This window comes from Elaeis guineensis, chromosome 13, assembly GCF_000442705.2.
Source record: "Elaeis guineensis isolate ETL-2024a chromosome 13, EG11, whole genome shotgun sequence".
In the NCBI taxonomy this organism is placed as follows: Eukaryota; Viridiplantae; Streptophyta; class Magnoliopsida; order Arecales; family Arecaceae; genus Elaeis; species Elaeis guineensis.
Window position 1 is genome coordinate 1,546,746 of NC_026005.2, and position 23,228 is coordinate 1,569,973.

General features: G+C 36.9%; 2 protein-coding genes across 2 annotated transcripts; one reads left to right on the forward strand and one right to left on the reverse strand.

Moving 5' to 3' along the window:
• The first annotated feature begins 2,020 nt into the window (after positions 1-2,020).
• On the forward strand, positions 2,021-11,272 carry LOC105060889 (mitochondrial uncoupling protein 3). Its single transcript, XM_010944747.4, has 2 exons — positions 2,021-2,554; positions 10,529-11,272. Exons 1-2 carry the CDS (start codon positions 2,159-2,161, stop codon positions 11,069-11,071), a joined length of 939 nt encoding a protein of 312 aa, XP_010943049.2. The 5' UTR covers positions 2,021-2,158; the 3' UTR covers positions 11,072-11,272.
• A 2,882-nt stretch (positions 11,273-14,154) lies between these two features.
• Positions 14,155-21,257, reverse strand: LOC105060888 (galactoside 2-alpha-L-fucosyltransferase). Its single transcript, XM_010944744.4, has 2 exons — positions 20,813-21,257; positions 14,155-15,829 (listed from the first exon to the last, which is right to left on the reverse strand). The coding sequence occupies exons 1-2, from the start codon at positions 21,063-21,065 to the stop codon at positions 14,361-14,363; spliced, it is 1,722 nt and encodes a 573-aa protein (XP_010943046.1). The 5' UTR covers positions 21,066-21,257; the 3' UTR covers positions 14,155-14,360.
• Between the last annotated feature and the right edge of the window lie 1,971 nt (positions 21,258-23,228).

Here is a 23,228-nt window from a genome sequence, read left to right on the forward strand (position 1 = left end):
TCTTGTCCAGTAACTTGGACGGTTGGATTGTTAGATGGATTGACTTGGGTCATTAGATATTGTTGTCTCCAACCCTATTCCTCCACCTTTTCCTCATTTTTTCTATCACTGTCTTGATTATTTGCCGATACTCTTTGATTATTAGAGAGTTGAATCTGTGTAGAGATAAACTTGTCTAGGTAAAAAGAGATCCAATGAGGGAATACTATGATATTGTTTATAACTGAAGATTTGAGAAAGAATTTTTTGGATAATATCTGAATTTGTTAGTGCACTTATGAGGTAAATAATGTATCTTTTTATAGATTTATTGATAATTTATAAAATATTTATGTTAATAAATTTTATTGAATTATTCATAATTTATAAATTTGATGCATAATAATTTATTATTGAATATTTTTTTTTTGAAATACTATATGACTCGTTATTAAATAAATTAATTTTGATATGAATTATGCTCGATTAATTTTGATGTTGTATAGTTTTATGTATCTTTCAATTTAGAGCATGAATTATGTTTATTATAAAAAGAGTTTTAATTCAAGATGGTTTTTGGACTTTTAGCTTGGCTATATATCAATATCCAGCTAACGGAGGTTATATGTTGATACATAGGTATTTTGCCAATAAAAATTACATATTGGCACATTGATATCCTATTAATTGAGGTTATATATTAGCATATCGATATCTTGCAATGAAGATTATATATTGGCACTTTGACTATTTTTGAGCTTATTATCTGGCCCAACCATATGTATAAATATGGTCATAGTTCATGGTTGACTCGATAAATTTGATGTTTGATAATGCTCCATATCTAGATCTGACTTTGAACTGATATATTTTATATACTTATTTTCAATAAAAATATATTATTAATTTTATTATCTAATTTATCTAGTTAAAATTTATTGCATGCAAAGATGTCTAGTTGGTTACTAACTATTTTTATAGATTCGAAGAAATAGTTTGGTACAGAACCTTACTTTGAAAGGGTGATTATAAATAGAACTTTGGTCTCTTTACTTTATATTAATATTTTATTAAAGTTTGATGCGAGATTTTTGAATATTGTTTGATTTTATGAAACTTTAAAATTTGAATCATAGTTGTTGCCGCTAAAATCTGGATCACGATCGGAAGAAGCTGAAGTGGTGATGTGTCCTCCTGGCTGAAAAATCTGCACACAAGTCATGATTGGAGTTGGCTCCAGTAGAGATCCTTCAACGCTCAAGTCAGATATAAGAAAAATAGAAGAGGAGTGTAGAAGATTATGATCGCATACCTTGGGAGGTCCCTTATAGATCTTTTTGTAGGATGAAATCGTGTAACCGTCGAGAGAGATAATGGGATCGATTTGGACGCAATGTGACGAGACTCCTAATCAAAATCGAGGAAGCAGTTACTGCACTTACCTTTTCCGTTCCAAAGCCAACTAAAAGTCGTGGATGACTTTAAATTTTGAATTAAGGCGTAGATGGGATCGGTCCTGTCTTTTTTTAGTTGAGAGTTCGGTATAGTATAATGGAAGCGGATGCTAAGAGAAGGAAATATTCGAGTTGGATCTTATCCAATGAGATGAGAGTCGATACGTGCTTACAGCCGAAGTCAGAACTTAGTATGCCCAAGCACCCCGCCATCTGCAGCCGCCTGTATTGAAAGCCAGTGGCTGTAAAGACAGTATGATGACGAAGTCAAGAATAACCGATTTTCGAATTTTGCTCAAAACTACGGTCAGGGTCCAAGGATCATCATAGGTCGAAGCTAGATTCGGACCATCTTATCGCATCCATCGGTCCATACCTAGTCGCTTGTTCCTACCTTCGGCCTAAAGAGAAAATATCTCCCAATAATAATTATTTAAATTTTGAACTTATTTAAATAATTATTTAATTTTATTACTTGTTTCTAAAATATTATGATGAGAAATTCTGTATTTTTATCGAGAGAATTGCTATGGATATGTGGCGGATGCCACCACGTCGGTGGTTGGCGGATTTGGGTCGGTGGCATGACGTATGTATGGGTGGGAATCAAGGATTCTTCAGAAATGTTTCTATGATGGCATCGGCTTCCATATTAACAATCCCTTGTTCGCCCATTCGAGTATTTTGTACGCTCATCATAGAAGCTCCCACTGTGCTCTCTCCCGATGGGAGGCGGCCGCAGCGGCGGCGGAGGACAAGGGGAGGAGCGCCGGACGTTCTCCAAGATCGCCCTCACCTCGCTGTCGGCGGCGGTGGCGGAGACCGCGACCTTTCCGATAGACATCATAAAGACCAGGCTCCAGCTCCACGGCGAGTCCCCACACCTCCGCCCGCCCGCCGCCACCTCCGCCGCTGGCAACGCCCTCCGAGTCGCCTCTGAGATATGGAGGAAGGGTGGCGTGCTCGGATTCTACAGCGGCCTCTCCCCTGCTGTCCTCCGCCATCTCTTCTACACCCCCATTCGCATCGTGGGCTACGAGCACCTTCGGAGCGCAGCCGGCGCCGACGGTTCTCTCCTCGGAAAGGCCCTCGCTGGGGGCGCTTCCGGCGTCCTCGCTCAGGTATTCCACTTTCCAAGATCCCATTGTTTGACGAGTATAATCGGTTATTGTGATAGAAAAAGTGTTGCGAGATCCTAACCCTCGAATGGTAGATAAAAATATGTTAGATACTGTATACATAATTTGTTTTCTCCCTTGACCATTAATTGATAAATGTAGATCGAAATCCGATAAAGTTTACACTTGCTTTATGTTTTACAATGTATTTGACTTGTGCTAACATTTAATTTGAACCTGAATTTAAGCATAATCAGAGGTTGAATGGAATTAGACACATCTTAGTCTAAAATCTTGATGCATGTGGCACTGCAGACCAATATTTTATCCATGTTTTTACTCTAATCCTTGCATTCCTGCAATCCTTATTAGACAACAGAGACAAAAAGGAAAAATCTGAGTCTGCCAGATATATGAATAGAATGGGCGTGAGAGAAAGTCATAAACTCTATAGTCAGATAGTAACTTTGTATTATGTTATATTCTTTATATGAAAATAGAAAGTCCTTTTCTTACAAAAGGAAAAAAAGAAGTCAGTCTTACCAAAGAAAGGGAAAAAGTTAGCAGGGGAGACACTCATCTTTCTCTAGGGAGCCTTGACATTGTCATGAAAGAAACTTGGGAAGGATACATAGTGCACTAGAAGGCTAACGGCAATAGGAGAGGGACATGAGGGAGTTGGAGGCTTGGCTGATTGAGATACCTTTATTTTGTTCGGTAATATACCCGATGCCATTAGGGGTGAAAGTGGATCGGATAATATTCGTTCAGATCTATTTTCATATCCGAATCTATCCGGATATGCATAGAAATTTGAGTACCCGATTAATATCTGCATCCATATCCATATCGATAAAAATAAATAGATATAGATATGGATATAGATAGACAACTATCCGATCCATATCCGACTATCCAATTCTATTTGCAATTTTATTTAATTTTATATAGTACTTATGAACTTTTAAGGAAAATATATAACCACATTAACATCCTATTATTTTGATTTATAATCTACTTAGTAATATTTTTAATTCTATGGTCATAAAGTTTAGTTATCCGACTTATTTTCACATTTATATCCATACGTCCTGTATCTGGCTTGTATTTGTATTCATTTAAAACAAATATGGATACAAATTTTTGTATCTAATTAACATTTGTATTCATCAAATAAAAAAAAAATATGGATATGGATATACTGATATCTATCCATATCCGATCTAGTTTCAGCCCTAGATGCCATGCATTCAATGCAATCATCTTATCATTATCAACATGACCTTTTCTTTTTTATTGAAGATTTTTCCAGGGCTTGTACCATGTTTGCCTAACACAAAAATCGGAATTGTGATTATTGGCCTCTTCCCCCACCCACACCTCCCTCCCCCCCACCCAAAAATGAAAAAGAGAAAAACTCATCACATTTAGAATTTTACTGGAGGAAGGGAAAATTAACACAAATCCCATCAAAATAGATTTATATAACAATTCTTGCTTTCGCAATTCTCCATTTTAACCTGCTAAAGAGCAAATACAACTCAACATCTATTGTGTAATCTTTTCTTGTCAGATTCATTTTATATGCTAGCAATTAGCACTACTTCGGTAGTAGTTATGGAAAGGAGAGGTTTGATGGTATCTAAGAATAGGAGTGCAAAGAAAATTTCAAGGAGACTCTAATAGGTGGTTACCATGTTGGGAGGGGATTCAAACAATTTAAATATGAAATATTCCATACTTTGAGTTTTCGGTGGGAGGTGGTAGGGGGAGATGAGCTTTGGGTACAACAATATTGTTTTAGAATTTATCAAGCTTAAGGAGGCCCTGGCTCATCCTCTCTTGACTTCACCCCTACAATGATTTCTTTGAGTAATTCTTGCCCATTTTGAAAAAATTATTGCAATTTTATAGGAGAAAAATCAAATTGTACATTCCTTATGACTTTAAAATTCTTTTCCTTCTTTGGATGTTGAATGAGGTGATTGAAATAGGATCTAGTCCTCATCGAATACTGCATAATTTTTCTTTGTCTACATGGGCTTCTCTTCCTCTGGTGAGTTTAACATGCTCTTGCACCAAACAACATGACCAACGGCCTTTTATTAATGCTAATTTTCTGTTATAGTTCCAACTATTATAGGAAAGATGGCCTAGGTACTAGAGGTGATGAAGGCTTGAGCATTAATTAGTGCTATAATAGACTAGCATGCTCCAGAGGTGACATGTGACATGCTTTTCTTCAAAGAACCTAAATTAGAAAATAAGTGGGCCAGGAAAATATGGGCCAATTATAAAATGGATCTTAAAATGTAGAGAGGCCAAAGATTCATTTAGTTAGTGCACCTTGAGAAAATAACACACCATTAACTTTCAAAGCTTTTCCAAGGAAAAAATGGGTCATCCAATGCACGAGGCTCCTGCCACTAAGGGATCTAGGGAGGGTAAGATGTATGCAGCTTTACCTTCGCTTGCAGAGAGACTATTTTCATGCTTCAAACCTATGACCTGTAGGTCATAATGGAGCAATCTAACCATTGCATCAAGTCCCACCTTTTCCAAGGAAAAAAGTGTTTGAAAAGTGTCATAGGTTCAGCAAAAAATATAACTGTACCACGATTTGACATTTGATAAAACAATAAACCATTTTGGATGCAACAATGAAAGGAAAACTTTTGGATCCAACGGCTAAGGGAAAACTTTATACTTGATAATAAGGAATAAATAGCATAGATCATGGTGGTAAATATTCTATATTCAGGTGGAACCTTCTATCCACCACAATCCTATTGGGTTCTTATAGTTAGTATTGGGTGTGATCACATAATCAACTAAAATTGCATATTTGTATCACTTCATAGGGAACGAACCAAGTTTGGCTATATTGGTATTGAGCATAATGTAGGTTGCCTAGTAGTATGGTTCAGAATATGGTACAATATCATGTTGTGCTATTTTGGATCATGCCAGCAAAGCTAAAGCTAGAGAGGAAGGGGGGAGAGAGAGAGAGGGAGAGAGACCGAGAGAGGGAGAGGGAGGGAAAGAGAAGCAGGTTGCAGGGGTGGCCCTTGTTTCAAAATGAAATAGGGGCTCCACTCAAACTTTTCTTTTTTAAATATTTCTTAAGTGAAGTCTGTTGCCAACCTCACTCTCCCTTTCTTAGTCAAGCCCACAGCCTTTTCAACAGGCTCGTGCCAAGATTTTAGGCCTCGCGGGCCGTTTCAGGTCTAGAAAATAGGTATATTTAATAATCATGCCAAGTTCATGCTTGGGGATTAAAGCCAGGCCCAAGCTTGTTTACATTTATGATTGTATTATTTGTTTATGTTTGATGTATATGGGGACCTAATTGACAATTGTTGTTGATATGTGAATTTAATAAGATAATAGACTTATTGTAGGTTCTTGATAATATTTAATTATTCATATTCAGCATTTTAAAAAGTATTTTTAGCAAATTTTAGAAAATAAAAAATGATCACAAAGCTCGAGGCTTGAAACAAAGCCTGATTAAGGGCCAAGCTTGAGCCTGGCCCTTCAACAAATCTATTGGTGAGGTGCTTATCTGAATTTCTCTTGCTTTGTTCCAAGTGCTCGTGTAGGCATGGTCTTAGTAAGTTGCTTTGCATAGGGCCTATTGAGGTGCTCAAGCATGTTCGCTTGAGCACCTAGGCAAGCATCTAGAGCACCCGACATCATTGATGTGGACCAAGATTTTTGATCTCGGTACCGATAAAATTCTACTATAATATCAGTTCGGTACAGTTCGGTGGTGTCAGTATGCTCCAAAACGGCGTATCGGTATGAGACTGATATGGTACGGTACGTTCCATATCAGACAGTATGGGACGGTACAGGATTCCATGGTGTGGACCTTTACCGCATCGTGTTTTACAGGGGAAAGGTAGTGGTATGCCTATAATGAGAATTGAGACATTTTGCAAAGTTTAAGGATGAACAAATAGGTCAAGTGATTAGCATATTAAGTTTTAGGAGTGTTGGAGAATATAATTTTAGGTTAAAAAATGGGATAAAAAGACTGACAAATAGTTAAATTTCTTAGAGATTTGTTATATCTTAGTATAAATGCCTAGTAGAGCTAACCAAAATGATGAAACCGAAAGAAGTAACTATACACACTCAAAGAGATGACAAGATTAATGATCTAATTCTACTGTTTGCCCTTGTGAGTGAAGCTATGAAAATAGTAGTACACATGGTGAATAAAGTTTTTACAAAGATGGATAGAGCAGAAGCCATCCTTAAGTATGTGCTTATGAGAAGTTAACCCATGAAATAAGACATTTGACTTAGGGTCAACTGGTGGATATTTCAATTGTTTTCAGAAAAATTAAAGAATTGCAAATTTGATCTTCAAACCTATGCATCTTGAACTGTTCCTGAATTTGTCGATCCACATCATAGTTTTGTTAATAACCATAACACAACTATGGGAATCATAGTTTGTTTCAGATAATGCTATTTTACTTAGATCTCATCTAGAAGATAAGAAGGTTTACCAGGAAATCACATAAGTTAGCAATTCAATTACAGTTGTTAGGTTCTAAGCTTGAGTATGTAGGTAAATGGGAAAAAAGAAAGAGATTGATCAAAGTCTTTAAGTTACAAAGAATGGATATACACAAAGAGGGCAGAAAGATCCAGTTTGATTGGGACCAGTTAGGATCATAATTCATAAGATCTAGATCTATATTATGCATCATGAAATCCCTCGGATCACAAATTCCTGCTTGAACATGTGAAGTCCATTTATATAAATTTATTGGAGTATAGAGCTTTTAGAATTGCTTATTTATCTCTAATAAGTGCAAGCATGTAAAATTAGCAAACTCTTCGGGGATTTTCTTTGACTTATTTTGACAACCATGAATTGATATCTGATTCTTTCTTTTTTGTAAAAATATTCTAGCTAAAGTGCCTAGATTGATAGCTTGTATATAAATAACTTGAATAACTAGACTTGGTGCTTGTCTCATTGGACGTGATGGATTTATGATGGTGGAAAACAGACTTCTCACATGGATGGCCTTTTATTCTCCATTCACCTACTTTATAATTGACTTATTTTTTCAATTTTTATACTATATTTAACAATCTTTGAAGAAATCAGAAAAATCCTTGTAATCTGCAAGTCAGTCCAGGACCCAGTTTGATCTAAACCCTCTGCAGTTTTACAGCTTGATCCTGATCCTAACAGCATGGGATAAGATCTCGGAAAGATACGTAATCACTACCCACCAGAAAAAGGTACCTAATCAATGTAATCATTACCAAAAAGACAAGAATGAAGAAACAAATAGAAAAGTATCTAATCGCCTTAACAACATTATTGGCCACTCTTGATATCAAAGGAAGATCAGTGAGAAGCTTTCCATGCGTGCGACTAAGTTTTATATAATGCTTGATTGTGTTTCATTTTTGTTTGGATTCAAGAAACAAACCACTAATCCAGACATAGGCTTATGACTGCTTCAACAAGTGTTTTCTTGAGAATAGGGAACCTTGATTTGTAGGAAGTCCTCAAGGATCCCAGGGTCATCCATTTTGAACTATTGCTAGATGTGCAACTCATAGGCAATTGTGGGCACATCGTGACCAATATTGGTCATGACATTTACATTGTCCAGATATATGGCATTAGTGGAGGAACAATAAATTAAATTCTAGACCTAAGGATTTGTTCCAAAGCTATCAACGAAGCCTATGCTAAATGAAATCTCTGTGAGTCTAAAAGTTATTGGATTTCTAATAATTGTAGTACACATTTATCTATGACATGTAGATAGACTTGGGTATAATGGGGAGAAGTATGGTAGAATTAGACGTAGCAACTTTAATTACTCAAATTGGTAAGGGAGCTGCAACTCCTGGGATGTGCAGACCAGATAAAAGTGCAGGCTTGGTCTTGCATGAGGTATTAGCAGATGGCTAAGTGCATTGTAGACCTGCAACTTATATTACTTGACAATATAGGAAAAATAAGGAGTTACCCAAAACACCAGACTGGAGCATCATTCTAGGGTGGAGCAGATAGATTTGTCCTAGCATCGATTTAGGATATTGCATAAAGATAAAATTGTGACACAGAAGGTAAACATGGAAAACAAGGTGGTGTTGCTGGGATAAATGCTCTAGCTAAAGTTGGTATCCAACCAGTGCAATCTGCTGGTTTTGACAAGGATATTGCTCATGGACGAACAAGGATGAGAATGGGATGGCAAAACCAGAAATGTTAAGCTGATTGTTTAAAATTTGAGGTGAGAGATAACTAAGCAACATGCCAAGTATCTATAAATGTCAGTCAACCACTAAAATCGGGGGAGTTAATCAACCCTTGTTACAAGATAGGCAGTGTCGTTTGATATGATGAGGGAAGAGGTAAACATCAATTATAAACTATGAAATAGAGCATCGAAATGAGCAAAAATGTTTCAATTAGAATAACAAGCATGATGAAACAAGTAGTTGCCTATTTCAGCTTGTTTTGTAAGAAATGGGACAAATGTGTCTTATTTCTTTCCATAAGCTAGGCTTTTTGCAAAACCAGCTGGATTTTGTTTAAAATGAAAGAGGTTTAAATCCTAACTGAAACAGTTAAATTAGAATTGATGAATATGCAATATTCATCTTATACTCAGACTGGCTTCAGTTCAAACTTTTACAGTTCCGAAGAAAATGTTGGCACCAGGGGCTACACTAAATTAGAAATCAAAATTCAAATCTCTTTTGCATTAAATCTGTTCTATTATGGAAATAATTTGCTGAGAGATAAGGTGTGGCAGTGTAGAAATTTTGTTTTGGAGTGTTATGTGATCTATGAGGGAAAACTTAAATGATAAATGTTATAGTAGGCTTGTGCTTTTGGAGTCTAATGTGATCCTTGAAGAAAAATTTTATCGAGAGGCGAGCAGCATGGCAGATTGGATTGCATCTTATGTGGTGGAGCACTCCGGAGACTGTCTGGAGATAGGGTGATACATGCCCACGGGCCTTACGGGACCTTTTGTACCTTGATTTTATGGTTTGCTCTCGTACCAGAGTGGTGTGATTGCCCGCTTATATCCAAAAAAGAAAAAAAAAATTTAGTACTACAGGTCTGATTGTGAAGTTCCTACAGGATTCAATCGGATGGGCTGGAGGGAAAGCATGGGGCTGAGGGAATGGGAGAGGGAGAGGGAGAGGGAGAGGGGGAGCATGCATGGGATTAAAACAAGATCTCAGGAGATTGTATTTTTTGGTCCCATGGGGATCACTCCCTGTTCTCTCTGCTCGCTCTCTTGCTCTCTCTCCCTTCCCCGGTATGCTCTCTCTCCAGCCCATCTTGCCAGATCTCATAGAAACTTCCAAAACAAGCCCAACATGTTGATAGCTAGATCTGTTGGAACCACTAAATTGTGGAATATGAAGAGGGCAAATCAGCATAATGTAGATGAGGATTTTGAGGTGGATATGCAAATATAATAAAGGGGGAGTTAATAGGTATGGTACTTAAAAATTAATAGGTATGGTACTTAAAATAAGAGAGGTTGTGTAAGAATCAGTTGAGAATGTTTGGTCATTAGTATTGCTAGCCGAATACAAGGCGTTGGTGAAACCATGACATGTTTAAGTTAAAGGGATAGAGAAAGGAGGGCAGTGCCTATTTGAATGGAAGTGGTGAGATGGTACCAAGATACACTTACCTACTTTAGGAATAAGCATCTAGTGATGAAATTATTGATTTGATTTTTGACTCCCTAATTGATTGGAGAATGCTTATTTGTTATCTCTGATGACAAGCTGAGACACTCGTTTAAAGACAAGCTGAATAAAACAAATTTGCATTCAGCATGACACAGTTTGTGATCATCACAAATATGGATGTACTAATGCATAAATTACCATGAGTGTCATTGCATATTCAAATTTCAGTGATACTAAATCAACACAGACAATTAATTGGTTTTCATAATGCAGGTTGTGGCAAGCCCAGCTGATCTTATAAAGGTGAGGATGCAAGCAGATAGCCGTCTTTTGAGCCAAGGACTGCAACCCAGGTATGCAGGGATATTTGATGCTTTCACAAAGATTATCCAAACAGAAGGCTTTCTGGGACTTTGGAGGGGGGTGTTTCCTAATGCTCAGAGAGCATTTCTGGTAAACATGGGTGAATTGACATGCTATGACCATGCAAAGCATTTCATTATTCGCAAGCAAATTTGTGAGGATAATGTGTTTGCTCACACGTTGGCATCTATAGCATCTGGTCTCTCAGCAACTGCTCTTAGCTGTCCAGCTGATGTGGTGAAAACTAGAATGATGAATCAAACTTCTGGCAAAAAGACCCAGACATTATACAGGAATTCTTATGATTGTTTGGTTAAGACAGTGAAATTTGAAGGCATAATGGCATTGTGGAAGGGTTTCTTTCCGACTTGGGCAAGGCTCGGACCATGGCAGTTTGTATTCTGGGTATCTTATGAGAAGTTCCGACAAGCCTGTGGTCTTTCATCTTTCTGATAGACTTGAGGAGCCTTCTCGTCTAGTTCCAATATAGCTCCCATTTGCTTAGCCATATATGGTAAATTTGCCAGTGTCATTGAACTTAACAAATAAAAAGCATTGGTAGTTCTAGATTTCATTAGAAATAACACAACTTAGTTGTAAGTGCGCAAAATATGAAATATTTACTGAAAGTGCTATTGTTTGTTTTCCAACTTATTCCATTTTCTCAACTTTTCTTATGTAGTTCTTTTGCGGTACAGGTATGAATGCCCAGAATATCATGTAAATCTGTAAAAGCTTGATATTTTTATTTTGGCATAAAAGGGTGAGCTTTTATAACAAAAGAGCACTACCAATTAACCACTGAAGTGATCCCGATTTTAAGGTCATGGTGGTGAAAATGCAATTCTCTTCAGAACTTTTTGGGACTTAATTTATGTCATCTGCCCTGTTCACCACTTTGTGAAACTTGAAGCACACGGTGTTGTTGTTCCCCGTTTCCTCCTTTCATTCTACGCTGTTAAAAAATAAATCATCAAATGTCAAAGGTACTCAAGTCTGAATATTTGAAAATGGGACAAAATGGTCCCAATTGTCGAATATGTGACTAATTTTATTGGTCAATGCTGAATGCTGATTGTGTCACTTGGAAGCTCATCCTGTGAGAGGTCTCAAGTTTAAACTTGAATGTTGGCGAATAATCACATTAGTGAAGTTCTTACAGAAAAGAGGTGGAATGCTAGCTCTAGATGTTTTTGTGATAGATAGGTGGAGACTGTTAACTATGTTATTTTACATTGCCCTTTTATTAAATAGATTTGGAGAAGGCTTGGGAGATAGGAATTTTCTCCTTGTGGACTGTGGGGAAAGAAAGATCATAAATGCTGAGAGATTCAAGTTAGCTCTGGACTAACAATAGCACTTTGATTAACATAATGGAGAGAAAAATAAAGAGATTGCTCAAATGACAGCGGACGGGATCCTCATTGATTGTAGCTTCGCATCTCTTTAGAGAACCATGTTTCGAGTTTTTTTGTAACAAACCTTGGGTTTGCGTCCTTATTTTTCTCCTTTCTTTTCATCCCTCTTCCTTTTCTGGCAATTATCTTATTTTAACAAAACTGGATAGTTTACCACCCTCCCCTACTACAAAAAGAATTGGTGGAGAATAATCGCTTATTCTGAAAAACGCTGATAAGTCGCTAGTATTTTCTGCTATCATTGTTTTAAATTACAGGATAGGAGTTGTGGCAAGGAGATTGTATTTTTATAATAGGAAAAAGAAAAATGAGATTGCATTTGTCATTTAACATAAAAAATTTAAAGAATCACATACATACATACATACATACATACATACATGCAGGCATACATGCATTTGTCATTTAAGCCATTCTATTGGGGAGTATCTTTGAAATTCGTTAGACATGTATCCTCCACTCCTCCTCCCAAGTCTGAACAAAGGGTTTTGATTTTGGCATTGAATCGGGTGGCGCCATGTGATGAGATTCCGTAAAACAAGGACTTCAGTCTTATGATGTAAAAAATAAACCTAAGTGTACCATGAGAATTGATCAATGAAACTCAATAAATGAGCAAACAATTTATTTACTGTGTTCAGAAGATAGAAAATGTATGTCTGAAATTTTTCAGATTAATGAGCAACACACTTAGGCAAATTCGTGATTTGGTTTAAAGAAATTGGAATGTTATAAGAAGAGACAAGCTTACAAAAACAACAAAAATGGGGATGACCAAATCTTGAGTGCCATAATAAACATTTTGATGCCTCCTCTTCTAGACAAGAACCAACAACATGAGTAGTCAGCTGAAATAAAGACTCCAAGAAGAAAAGTCAACCATGTTTGTCACCCTTCTCAATCAATTATCCTGTCACATGATCCTGCACATCGAAGGAAAAAATATCACAACATAATCTTGTTCGACAAGGTGGCGCCCAGAAACAAGATTTTTTAATCAAGGAAGGGACAGAAAGCTTTTTTTTTTTTTTTTTGATGAAAAGACAGTTTAGTAGCAAAGTTTCTTGCCATCAAGAGGGATTCCAACTTTAGCAACTGAAAGTTTAGAGTAGTTAGCAGTCTCGATTTGAATCGGTTATGGAGACTTATGTGATGATAAAAGCGAGGGATTACCAGAATATACAAGAAACTTGTCAAAAATGATTAGTTCTTTCTAAAGAATAGCTTCCCTCTTTGCTCAAATTCATTAAGGATTTATTTGGATTCACAGTGTGTCGGTGATATGGTACAAATGTGACAAGAATTTTTTCTTTTCCGCGACCCGAGTATTACCCTGAGGAGACAGAATGAAAACTCTATCATGAGCACCTTATGTAGCCCCGTCCAGGTCCTTTATTTTCTTACCGGTACTAATAGGCCACCCAGATAGGTCCATAATTGATCAGTACCCTTTTAAGGGTACACTTTTTAACTATTCAGTGCTTTACCTGCAACACCACAGGAAATTTTCAACAGTTTTTATCTTATGTCCTATCTTGAGGCAGTAATGATTCTCCATACCTGGTTTTCAGGACATGGATAGCTTCTGACCCTGCGAATTGGAGACAGTAATTAACAAAAAACACATACTTTGTACACGGACCTGACTCAATGTCTCTTTTTTTTTTTTCCTTTCTTTTTTTGTTTCTAATTGGTAAGGTGGTTTCATAGAGTAGAGTATCTGTACAAGGACCAACTGGGTACCGCCTACCATAGTGATACAAGGAAGCAACTCAACAGTAGTAGGGGATCCAGGAACCCCGGACAAGCTCAACATACACTCCACGGGTACCTAAAACAGAAGGCCTGACTCAATATGTTTCAAACTAGAGATTTTGCTATTCTTTCTGTGCAAAATTTACTTGAAAAGCATCAGGAAAAGCACGATATGAATGCGGCTAAAGGACTAATAAAATCTCAAGTAATGTATAATTACTCCATATGCCAAACAATGTTAATTCTGGAAACTTAAAATTTCTGGAACAGAAAAAAGGACTCTGAATCATTAAACTAAATTGGTGGACTATAAAGTGTTCATAAATTGTTCCCAGGAATTAACACCAAATGTAATAATCACCCAACATTACTAGTACAACAAAATGGCTGAGCTTCTTTCTTTAATCAAATATTGCTCACATTATCCAAGATATGCCATTTGAACTAGCCCTAATCTAAGACCAACATGAGCCAGAAACATCGCAGTACAAGATCGATAATAACTTGCCAGATCCTCGTGTACAAGGATGACCTGTCCTACCTGAATGCAAGTAGTAGATACGCCACAGCTACCATTCATCCTGATCCACCAGCTTGAGGCCCCAGCTCATGTCTTCACAATGTTTCACATGTGGGACTAGGGCCCCTGTATCAACACCTCTCTTCGCTTTGCAGTCGTAAAAGGGAGGGGCATGAAAACAAGGCTCCATTGACATGACTCTGCGGCAGGGAGGGTCAGGTGCTGTCTCGTTTTCAGGCTTGAACATAATCCATGGCTTTAGACCACCAAGGCCTTGAGCCACATACCCAAATGTCGACCAGGCACTTGTCACCAACACATCACTCAAACTCAAGAGATACATCTCCGCCCATGCTTTCATGTTGTGCATTTGCTTTCCAGTTTGCTGGTATTCTTCATGGCTTGGTTGATAGACACTGATAATTTCGCCCGTGACAGTCGGGTGCTCCCAGTACATGTTTCTGATTTTTTCGTAGTATCCAGAGTTCAAAGAAGTCATAAGAACTGCTTTTGATCTTACAGTTGGAGATGAAACTACAGACTCGTGGGCGGCACTGATATCAGGCAATAGCTTTTCCTTTAGAGAACATCCAAGAATCTGATCTAGCACATGCTGAAATGGACCGGGACCTGTATCAAAGACTCTGACCTGGATACCCACCTTTTCTTCCGCTTTAGCTAGATAAGATTGGTAATACCTGGTAATCAAACCCCATACAGTGTTTGTGGGATGGAAAAGATAACGTCCCAAATGATGGAAAACAGTGTCTTTCTCAGGAAAGAGCTGATGAAGTTCTTCTTCATATGTTGGAATCAGAAAGAGGGATGGCACAAAGTAGTTATCTGATTTCAACACCAGCCAAGGGATCTTTTGAAGGACTCGTTGGTCATCTTCACAGAAGAAAAGCTTATCAAAGTCACCATAATCATGGTCAAGGTGGAGATAAACATAAGCAGGTAATGATCCCGTTGAACCTCCATCAACGCTATTACTGATGACCTTCTTTTCCAGCATGTTTCCATAACTCTGAGGAGCTTTAATATCAAAGCTGTTAAACTGGTTAACAGGAAAATCCAAGGGTAGAAGCCAAGAGCTTTCAGGAAATGGTTCACAAAAGAGGTCAGCCATATCAGCACCTCTGTCAATAAGTAAGACCCTGTTCGTAAGGAGAGCATAAAGAAATGCTGAAGCAAGAGTTAGTACTCTGTTCCCTAACCCGCTATATGATATCCACACCACATAATTGCATTCTGCAGTCTCAATGCTCTGACCAGACTTCAACTGTTCCACAGCTTTGTTGTACAATTCAGTGTTTGGGCCACACTTTCTTTGAAGAACTTCATGCTTTCGCAGCCTTTCCAACAAATATGGAGAAGGTAAGTGAGGTGATTCTTTACGGTACAGTACAGCCTGATACCTACTTAGACAGGATTCTTCATCAAATCCAGCAGCCAGCAGGCCACCAAGAAGTTTGTCCTTTCGTATGCTCGAGGATGCAGAGGATCCATTTTCTGAACCTAATAATTGCACACATTCAAAGGCACTTAAGCTAATTGAACATGGAGACATCTTTTATACAGAACTAACAAAAACCAAAAGGCCTTTTAGGTAACAGCAATTGAGTAGTTAAAAGAGAATTCAGAATTCATAGAAGAACAAGAAGACAGTGGGACTATCAGATGATTAGCAAGTAACAACTTGAACAAATTTGGGGACAGTTTGGATGCCTGACCTCCTATCCATCTGACAGGACTCATATAGGAAGGAGGCAGTCTGAAGTGAGTGGAAGGGATTGGGGTGGGGGGGTAGCAAAAACAAGTCAGAAAAGGCCACTGGGTTCCATGATCCCCCTCCACCCCAACCAAAACCCCCCACAAAACCCCTTTCTCACAAGTTTCACCCTGGTGGCATTTCTTTCTCAGCCAGTTCCACTCATAAGGGGGATGAGCACACATAGTCAAGAAAAAATAGCATAAAGCATGCAACCAAGAATCTAGACAAGCTATAAATTAATACAAGTAATTATCTCAATATGCTTCAATACTTCTAGCTACAATTACATATGTGGGCAGGTACATTTGAGGAAAATCAAGTATATGTGCTCCAAATATGCATGTTTGTGCAAGAAGGTGCAGAGTTGCAGATCTGCATACATAGAGACATGGCAGCCCAGCAAAAGGATCTAAGACTTCTACAATTCAAATTTAATTTGGAGAAATAAATATCAATAAAGGCAAAAAAAAAAGGAGTGAAGGAGCAATGAGAGCAGTCTGTGGGGAGGACATATGCAGGAGAACTGGATTTGACTTGGTGGAGGCTACCAAAAGTAGTGATTAGTTATTACTTGCTTGGCAGGTACTACTGCGATAAGAATCTAGAAAGGTAAGGCACTTCAAGATCAAAATATTGACTAATATTTGAAAGAACAACAATCCTATCTCCAGGAAAACAAATAGAGATGGCTGTGAAAATTGAATTGTGCTGGGCAAGAAGTACCCACCAAAAGAATACCACCTCATAGGCTTTAAATACAATATCTAAATGTATTTCGCTATTGGTGTCATCAGTGTGCAAGACATGTATCCGTGAAACTATTTTTCGTGGATGTCAGTATACTGTTGTTAAATTCTGAGATTTTATATTCTTCTAACTCTATATTACATTTGCATTCCTAGTGATACATGCAATGCATATCTTTTAGAAGCAACTTCACATTCATACACAGAATTACGTTTAGTTGTTCTCATGCATATGTAAGAGAAACTTGAGGTAAGATATGAAATCGAGTACAACAAATTAAATGATAATCATGAGTTGACTCATGCCAAAAAGTGTCTTACTGAACCCATACAACAAACATTTTTATTTATAAGTCAAGGCCATCTAAAACTCATAACTATGTCTCTGTTATTTCTTAATTATATTTTATAATTCATGAATTTGCTTTAGTATCTAGCTGGTTGGTGGTACTAAAAGGTAAAAGAAAACACTAATTCTTTGGAATCCTGTTCATAAATTATGGATCCATTTTACCAAAAAATAAGGATTCTGCACTTCTGTTCATCTTCTCATCAGCAATCACACATAAATACAGATGCAAATGCTCAGACAACAAATACACATACATACACAACAAAGAATATACAATGAGTAGCAAACATACAGAACTGCAGAGCAAAGTGAAAATCTATCATCTTCTTGTCAGACAGCAAACACACACACACACACACACACACACAACAAAGGATAACATATGAGAGACAAGCATACAGAAATACAGAGCAAGCAAACATCTATCATCTTCTCATCAAACAAAAGCTGGCTCACACACACAAACACAACAAAAGATACACATTGAGTAACAAGCATATAAGAATGCAGAGCAAAAGTGCATGTCAATCACATGCTCATCAGATAACGAATGGCTCATTATGAAGTCTGACAATGATGTGTTATGTGTATACATCTAAAAACACAGCATAGCCTATTTTTAGAAACCAAAAAAAAAAAAAAAAAAGGAAAATAAAAATTGATCCTCCACCTTCTTTCAGAAACATACTGTCAGCAAGAATCAGAAGTGAAAAACTAGTTTCCACATGCACACATGCCAGATACACACTGAAGCATACAAAAGCACAAAGCAAAGCAAACATCTATCATCTTCTCATCAGACAACAACTGGCTAATTGTGAAGTATGACTAGGTTATACAATAATGTGAAAATTTGACATCTGAAAGCAGCCCAGGCTTACACAAGAACATTTTGGCCTCCTACATTGTTTCAGAAATGCATTGTCAGCAAGAATCAGAAGTGAAAACCGGTTTCAAAGCCGATAGTCGACCGAAATAAAAAGAAAACATAATAAATGGACATTAAGGTAGAATATATGTTCTATGTTTTTAACCACCTATTTTGCTTAGATTGATGAATCAGTGATGTCATTAAGGGGTTTTTCCTTGGATGCCCAGAATCCCTACCATATGATATCGAAGCATTGAATGAAAGGTGGCAGTTAGAGGAAAGATAGAGGGAAGTGAGGGATCCGGCAGTGTGAAGATTTCAAGTACATTGGGATCCCTTAAGAAGGTGGTTTCTGGTATCTCAAAGACTCAGAAGTTGGGAAATCTAGTGACCTTCCTTGATCAGTCCATCTCTCAGTCACCATCATGCACTTCTGAAGCCATCATTGCTACTCACTCATGTGAGGGATCACCGACAATGGGACTCACAATAGAAAGAGACAAAGTAAAATGATTTGTAAAGAATGCATGCCAGTAAATTAAAAAGGAAATTGAATTTTCATTTTTTCATATGAATCAGCCAAAGGCTTCCTAATGAAAGACTTCCTAATGTCCTACTGATTGAGAATTAAGTCATTTCCAACATGAGAGCTGAAAAAGCCTCTTGGACCGAACATCTGGACAAAAACATATCAATATATATAATAGAGACAATTCTCCATAACTAATTAATTATTTCACTAAGGAACAAACATGCATTCCCCCAGATATCAAAATATCCAGCGAGATGCATCCTAAATTTTCCTATCCTTCTATTGATACCTCGTATATTGAAGACCTTCTCTATGGTACTGATAGCATTATTTCATTGGGCAAAGAGAGATAGCTTTGGAAGCATGAATCTAAGAAATTTCACAGGGAAAATGGGAGGAAATCAACAAAGACTCCTAAAATCAAGGTTTTAAGCTCCAATGGGATTGAGGGCATCTTGGCCGTTCTGTCCCATTCTCATGAGAAAACATGACTAGGATAGAGTCAGGACTTTGAAACCCATCAATGCAAGAAGAGAAGGAGGAAAGAAAGAAATGAAGGAAATATGAAGAAAAGGTAATAGTGAAAGGAAAAAAGAAGAAGAAAAAGAAAAGAAAGAAAGAAAGAGAGAAAAAAAAGAAAGAAAGGAAGGAAAGAAAGAAGAATGAAAGAGAAAGAAAGAAAAAGAAAAAAAATAAAGAAAGGATGGCATAAGAAAAAGAAAGAAGAAGAAAAAGAAAAGAAGAAAGGCAAAAGAGAACGAAAGAAAGGAAAGAAAAAGAAGGGCAGCCAACATGACGTCTCATTCGATTGAGAAACCGCTACCAAGATAGGGCAGCCAACATGACGTCTCATTCCATAGAGAAATTGGGACACCCTCATCTCATGGAATTTAAAACTTTACTTAAAATAATATAGATAGCCAAATTCTTAGATGAGAAGCAAGATTTATTTCTCATGAATCAATGGAAGATGAGAATTCAAAATTTTTTTATGTTAATCTATATGCAGAAAATGTGAAAAACCTTTAGCTCCATAGTGCAAATGTATCTACCTTTTGGTTCCAAGTGAAGTTCACTCCCTTGTTTAACTAACATAGCCCATGTTAACACCATCCTTGCCAGTCCCAAGCCCGAATGAGAAAGGTGTTGGGTTGATGCCAGGTTGGTAATTGGTCATAACATATATATCAAAAACTTTGAAATAGACCCAAATTGTGAATTGGGATCCATACAGCCAATATTAAACAATTAGAAAAGGGCTAGATGGTTATGATGATGAAGTTCACGTACCACAAATATATTAGAGAATTAATCTGACTTGGTCTAGATGGTACCCAAGGTCTAGCTTTTGGAGCAGACTTGCAAGGCTAATTCTTCCCTTGCCTATGAAAATATATAGCAAACCCATCATATGACAAATAGTTCCATCTTAGCAAATACAGGTGAAAAGTTGGATCAGTCCATATTAGGGGTTGACCATACAGCTGCAATATCTGGTTATAATGTAGTTGAATGATAAAAACATGTTCTTTAGCATTCAGAATGCTGGTAAATGTCTGTCATTCGTAGGTGCTTAATTTTCTCATACCTGAGCAAAGCATTCAACATTTTATATCACCACTTCTTCTTTTTTTTTTTTGGTTTTGTTTTTTTTTTTTTTTTTTGTGGGATTGGTCAGTGAGTGACATCTAATGCAGTACAGCATCTTTAAACTGAACAAATTCACACTAAGGTATACATTCTTAATTTTAGCAAGAAGGATTTGTACTAAAATCCACTTCAATACTATCATCCTATACACATTTGAACACAAAGTAACGCACCGAGACGGCATTCAAACTGGAGAAACTTCATGACGCAATACAGGTCGAAGTACTGATGAAGCAATTGTCACTATTGGAGAAGCTCTCCAATCTCTAATTCTTAAACTAAACTTTTGTCTAACTTACATAAACCTACGAGCTTCAATTTGGAAAACAAAGGGGCAAAAGCAACACAACTTTCTAATGTTCTCTCTCTCTCTCTCTCTCTTTCTTAACAGATCCACTAAATTTTAGAGAGAAAAGAAAACAAGAATATATCTTAGCATGAAAGCGACAGCATTCGCAAAAAAAGAAAAGCCATAACCGGCAAACTAATCTAACTAAAATAGCAAATATTATGGTCAAAATCACAAAAGAAACATACTAAATTTGCAGAAGAAGAAGAAAGAGTGGGGACCAGTACCTTGTCTTGCTATTACTTCAAATTCTCCCATTCCTTGAACTCCACCGACTCGGCGAAGTCGATCCAGCGACAAGCTCCGGAAGGCGCCGGAGGCGACCAACAGGAGCATCAAGCAGGCAAGCAGGATCATTACGGGCCGGAGGAAACGGGAGGCCGGTCTCTTCTCCGCCCCGTGCCGAGAAGCCCCATTGCTCTCCAGATCGGAGGGGCCGGCTGGAGACGACTGATGCCTCCGGATCCGCTTCATGTCCATCACCTGTCCTCTTCACAGGATCCGGGCATCGATTTCATCTGGCATCTCCTGACGGAAATGAATGCGCACAAAAGCGGCCTGGGATCCGATTGAAGTAAAAATACGAGGGAGAAGGGTTGCTTTCGTATTTTAGCCAATTGTTTTCAATGCAGCGTGTCCGTGATATTATTAAATAAATAGCATATGCCTCCACAATGCACCGACTGTAATCCCTTTTCCCCTCTATTTTCTTCTTATTTTTAAATTAAATATAAAACGGATATAGTAGAATACCTGACGCAAATTGAATAAAATGTAACAAAGCCACAACAAAATATGGATATTAATGTTACGGTGTTTTTTTCGTTATACAAAAATTTTAATATTATTGCATCTTAGACATATAATACAGTTTACCAGTTTCTTCTAGTTGTATTTTCATTTTTAAGTAAAATTATAATGATAAAAATATAATAAAAATTAATAATCCGCATGACGAGCAGAATACATAACTAATAACAATATTACTAATATGGGCTACATCAAGAATGAAGAAATCTGTACAAGCAGAGCCTCTTTTTTAGCGTAGAGAGAGATGGATTTGGTTATACTCAAGTAGATCTTCATCCAAATATGATCAGATCTACATTGGATAATAGAGATCCCATATCAATAATCCGAATCGTTGGATATAATATAGTATCTCTAAATTACTTATATATCAAAAACTATGTGATTTGAAGACTTCTAGCATATGCATCGAATGATCAAAAATATATATAATTTAATATTATTTAGATTATCTATTTTTGATCTATATGATGCATAAGTTAGGTGTCTCCAAATCATATAATTTTGTATATATAAATAATCTAGAGATAATAAATTATATTTAATGGCTCGTTCAATTTAGATTCGATAAAATTTGAGTGGAAATCTACTCGAGTGTAACTAATCGGACTCCAAAAATAAGTTACCAAAGTTTAAAAAATCAAATGCTAATAGGATATGGAGGTCCACATAAGTATAATATTTTAAAAATATCCAAAAAGAAGTATATGAGGAGTTTATATTAGCCTACATCATCCATCGAGATGATAATATCCCAATTCATGAATATATGATCATAATATATGGAAAGGATAAAAAAATATAAAGTATTTGTTAATCCTTTGTATCAGCCTATTTCTTGTGCATGCAAAAATTTAACACAAATGTATTTATAGCCATGCAATTAACTCTCTTGATACAATAGATATCAATATTATACCAGATAAATATATTTTGAAAAACGTGCTGCAATGATAATAAATGGTTATATTCATGACTTCCACTGAAGAATAATTGACGCTGATATAAAGTTATAGATTTCAAGTTACCAACTTTTGTTCCTAAGATATATCAAAACAATTGCCAGGGTATTAGAATGTGATGAAGCATACTAACTTGTGTACAATCATTCAGTTTGGTTAAGCAAGAAAAGGGAAGAAATTGTTCAAAGGCAAACTAATTTTGACCAAGCTATTATAGAAACTCCTATCAAGTTACTTTACCTGATACAAACCATAAAGTTGAGGCATACAAATAAATGGTGAATATGAATATTACAATATCAAAAGGACCTAAAAAGAAGGAGGGTCATTATTTATACCCTATCTTAACAACTTGGATGGCAGTCATAAGTAAACATTGTATAAAAGAGGTTAAGGGATTAGAAAGATAAGAATCACGTAACATGGGCCGAAAGAGCAAGACTGATTAAGGGATCCTGCTAGACCTTGCAGGATTTAGCCATGATAGTCTAAACAAGATAGAGATAGAAATATGGGCCAAAAGAGCGGGACTCGACCATGGTGTGTACATGCATAGGTTGAAGGATTTAGCTTTATCTTGGATGCGATTTGGCTTGTGGTGATGCGGTACATGAGGAACTTGGAATTATGATGGAGAACTTCCAGAGCCATTGAAGATTGTGATGAGCCAACATGGATGGCTACAAGAGTTCAGCAATTGTAATATTGTTTTTGTTAAGTGTATAAATAATAGATTGTAATCCACATAAAAAGCCTCATGTAGTGAAATAAGTTTACATTTATCTTTAATTATCCTTAATTTTTTTGCTCTTAGTTTCCTAGTAGGACTTTAATTTATCCATGGGAGTAGTAGTAGAATACTTTGATCATA

Bases quoted from the DNA above. Each gene is read 5' to 3' on its own strand.
- LOC105060889 (XM_010944747.4), top strand. From the start codon at position 2,159: ATGGGAGGCGGCCGCAGCGGCGGCGGAGGACAAGGGGAGGAGCGCCGG. The intron at 2,555-10,528 runs GTATTCCACTTT...TTCATAATGCAG, and splicing joins CTTCCGGCGTCCTCGCTCAG to GTTGTGGCAAGCCCAGCTGA.
- LOC105060888 (XM_010944744.4), bottom strand. From the start codon at position 21,065: ATGGACATGAAGCGGATCCGGAGGCATCAGTCGTCTCCAGCCGGCCCC. The intron at 15,830-20,812 runs GTACTGGTCCCC...TGCAATTATTAG, and splicing joins TGAAGTAATAGCAAGACAAG to GTTCAGAAAATGGATCCTCT.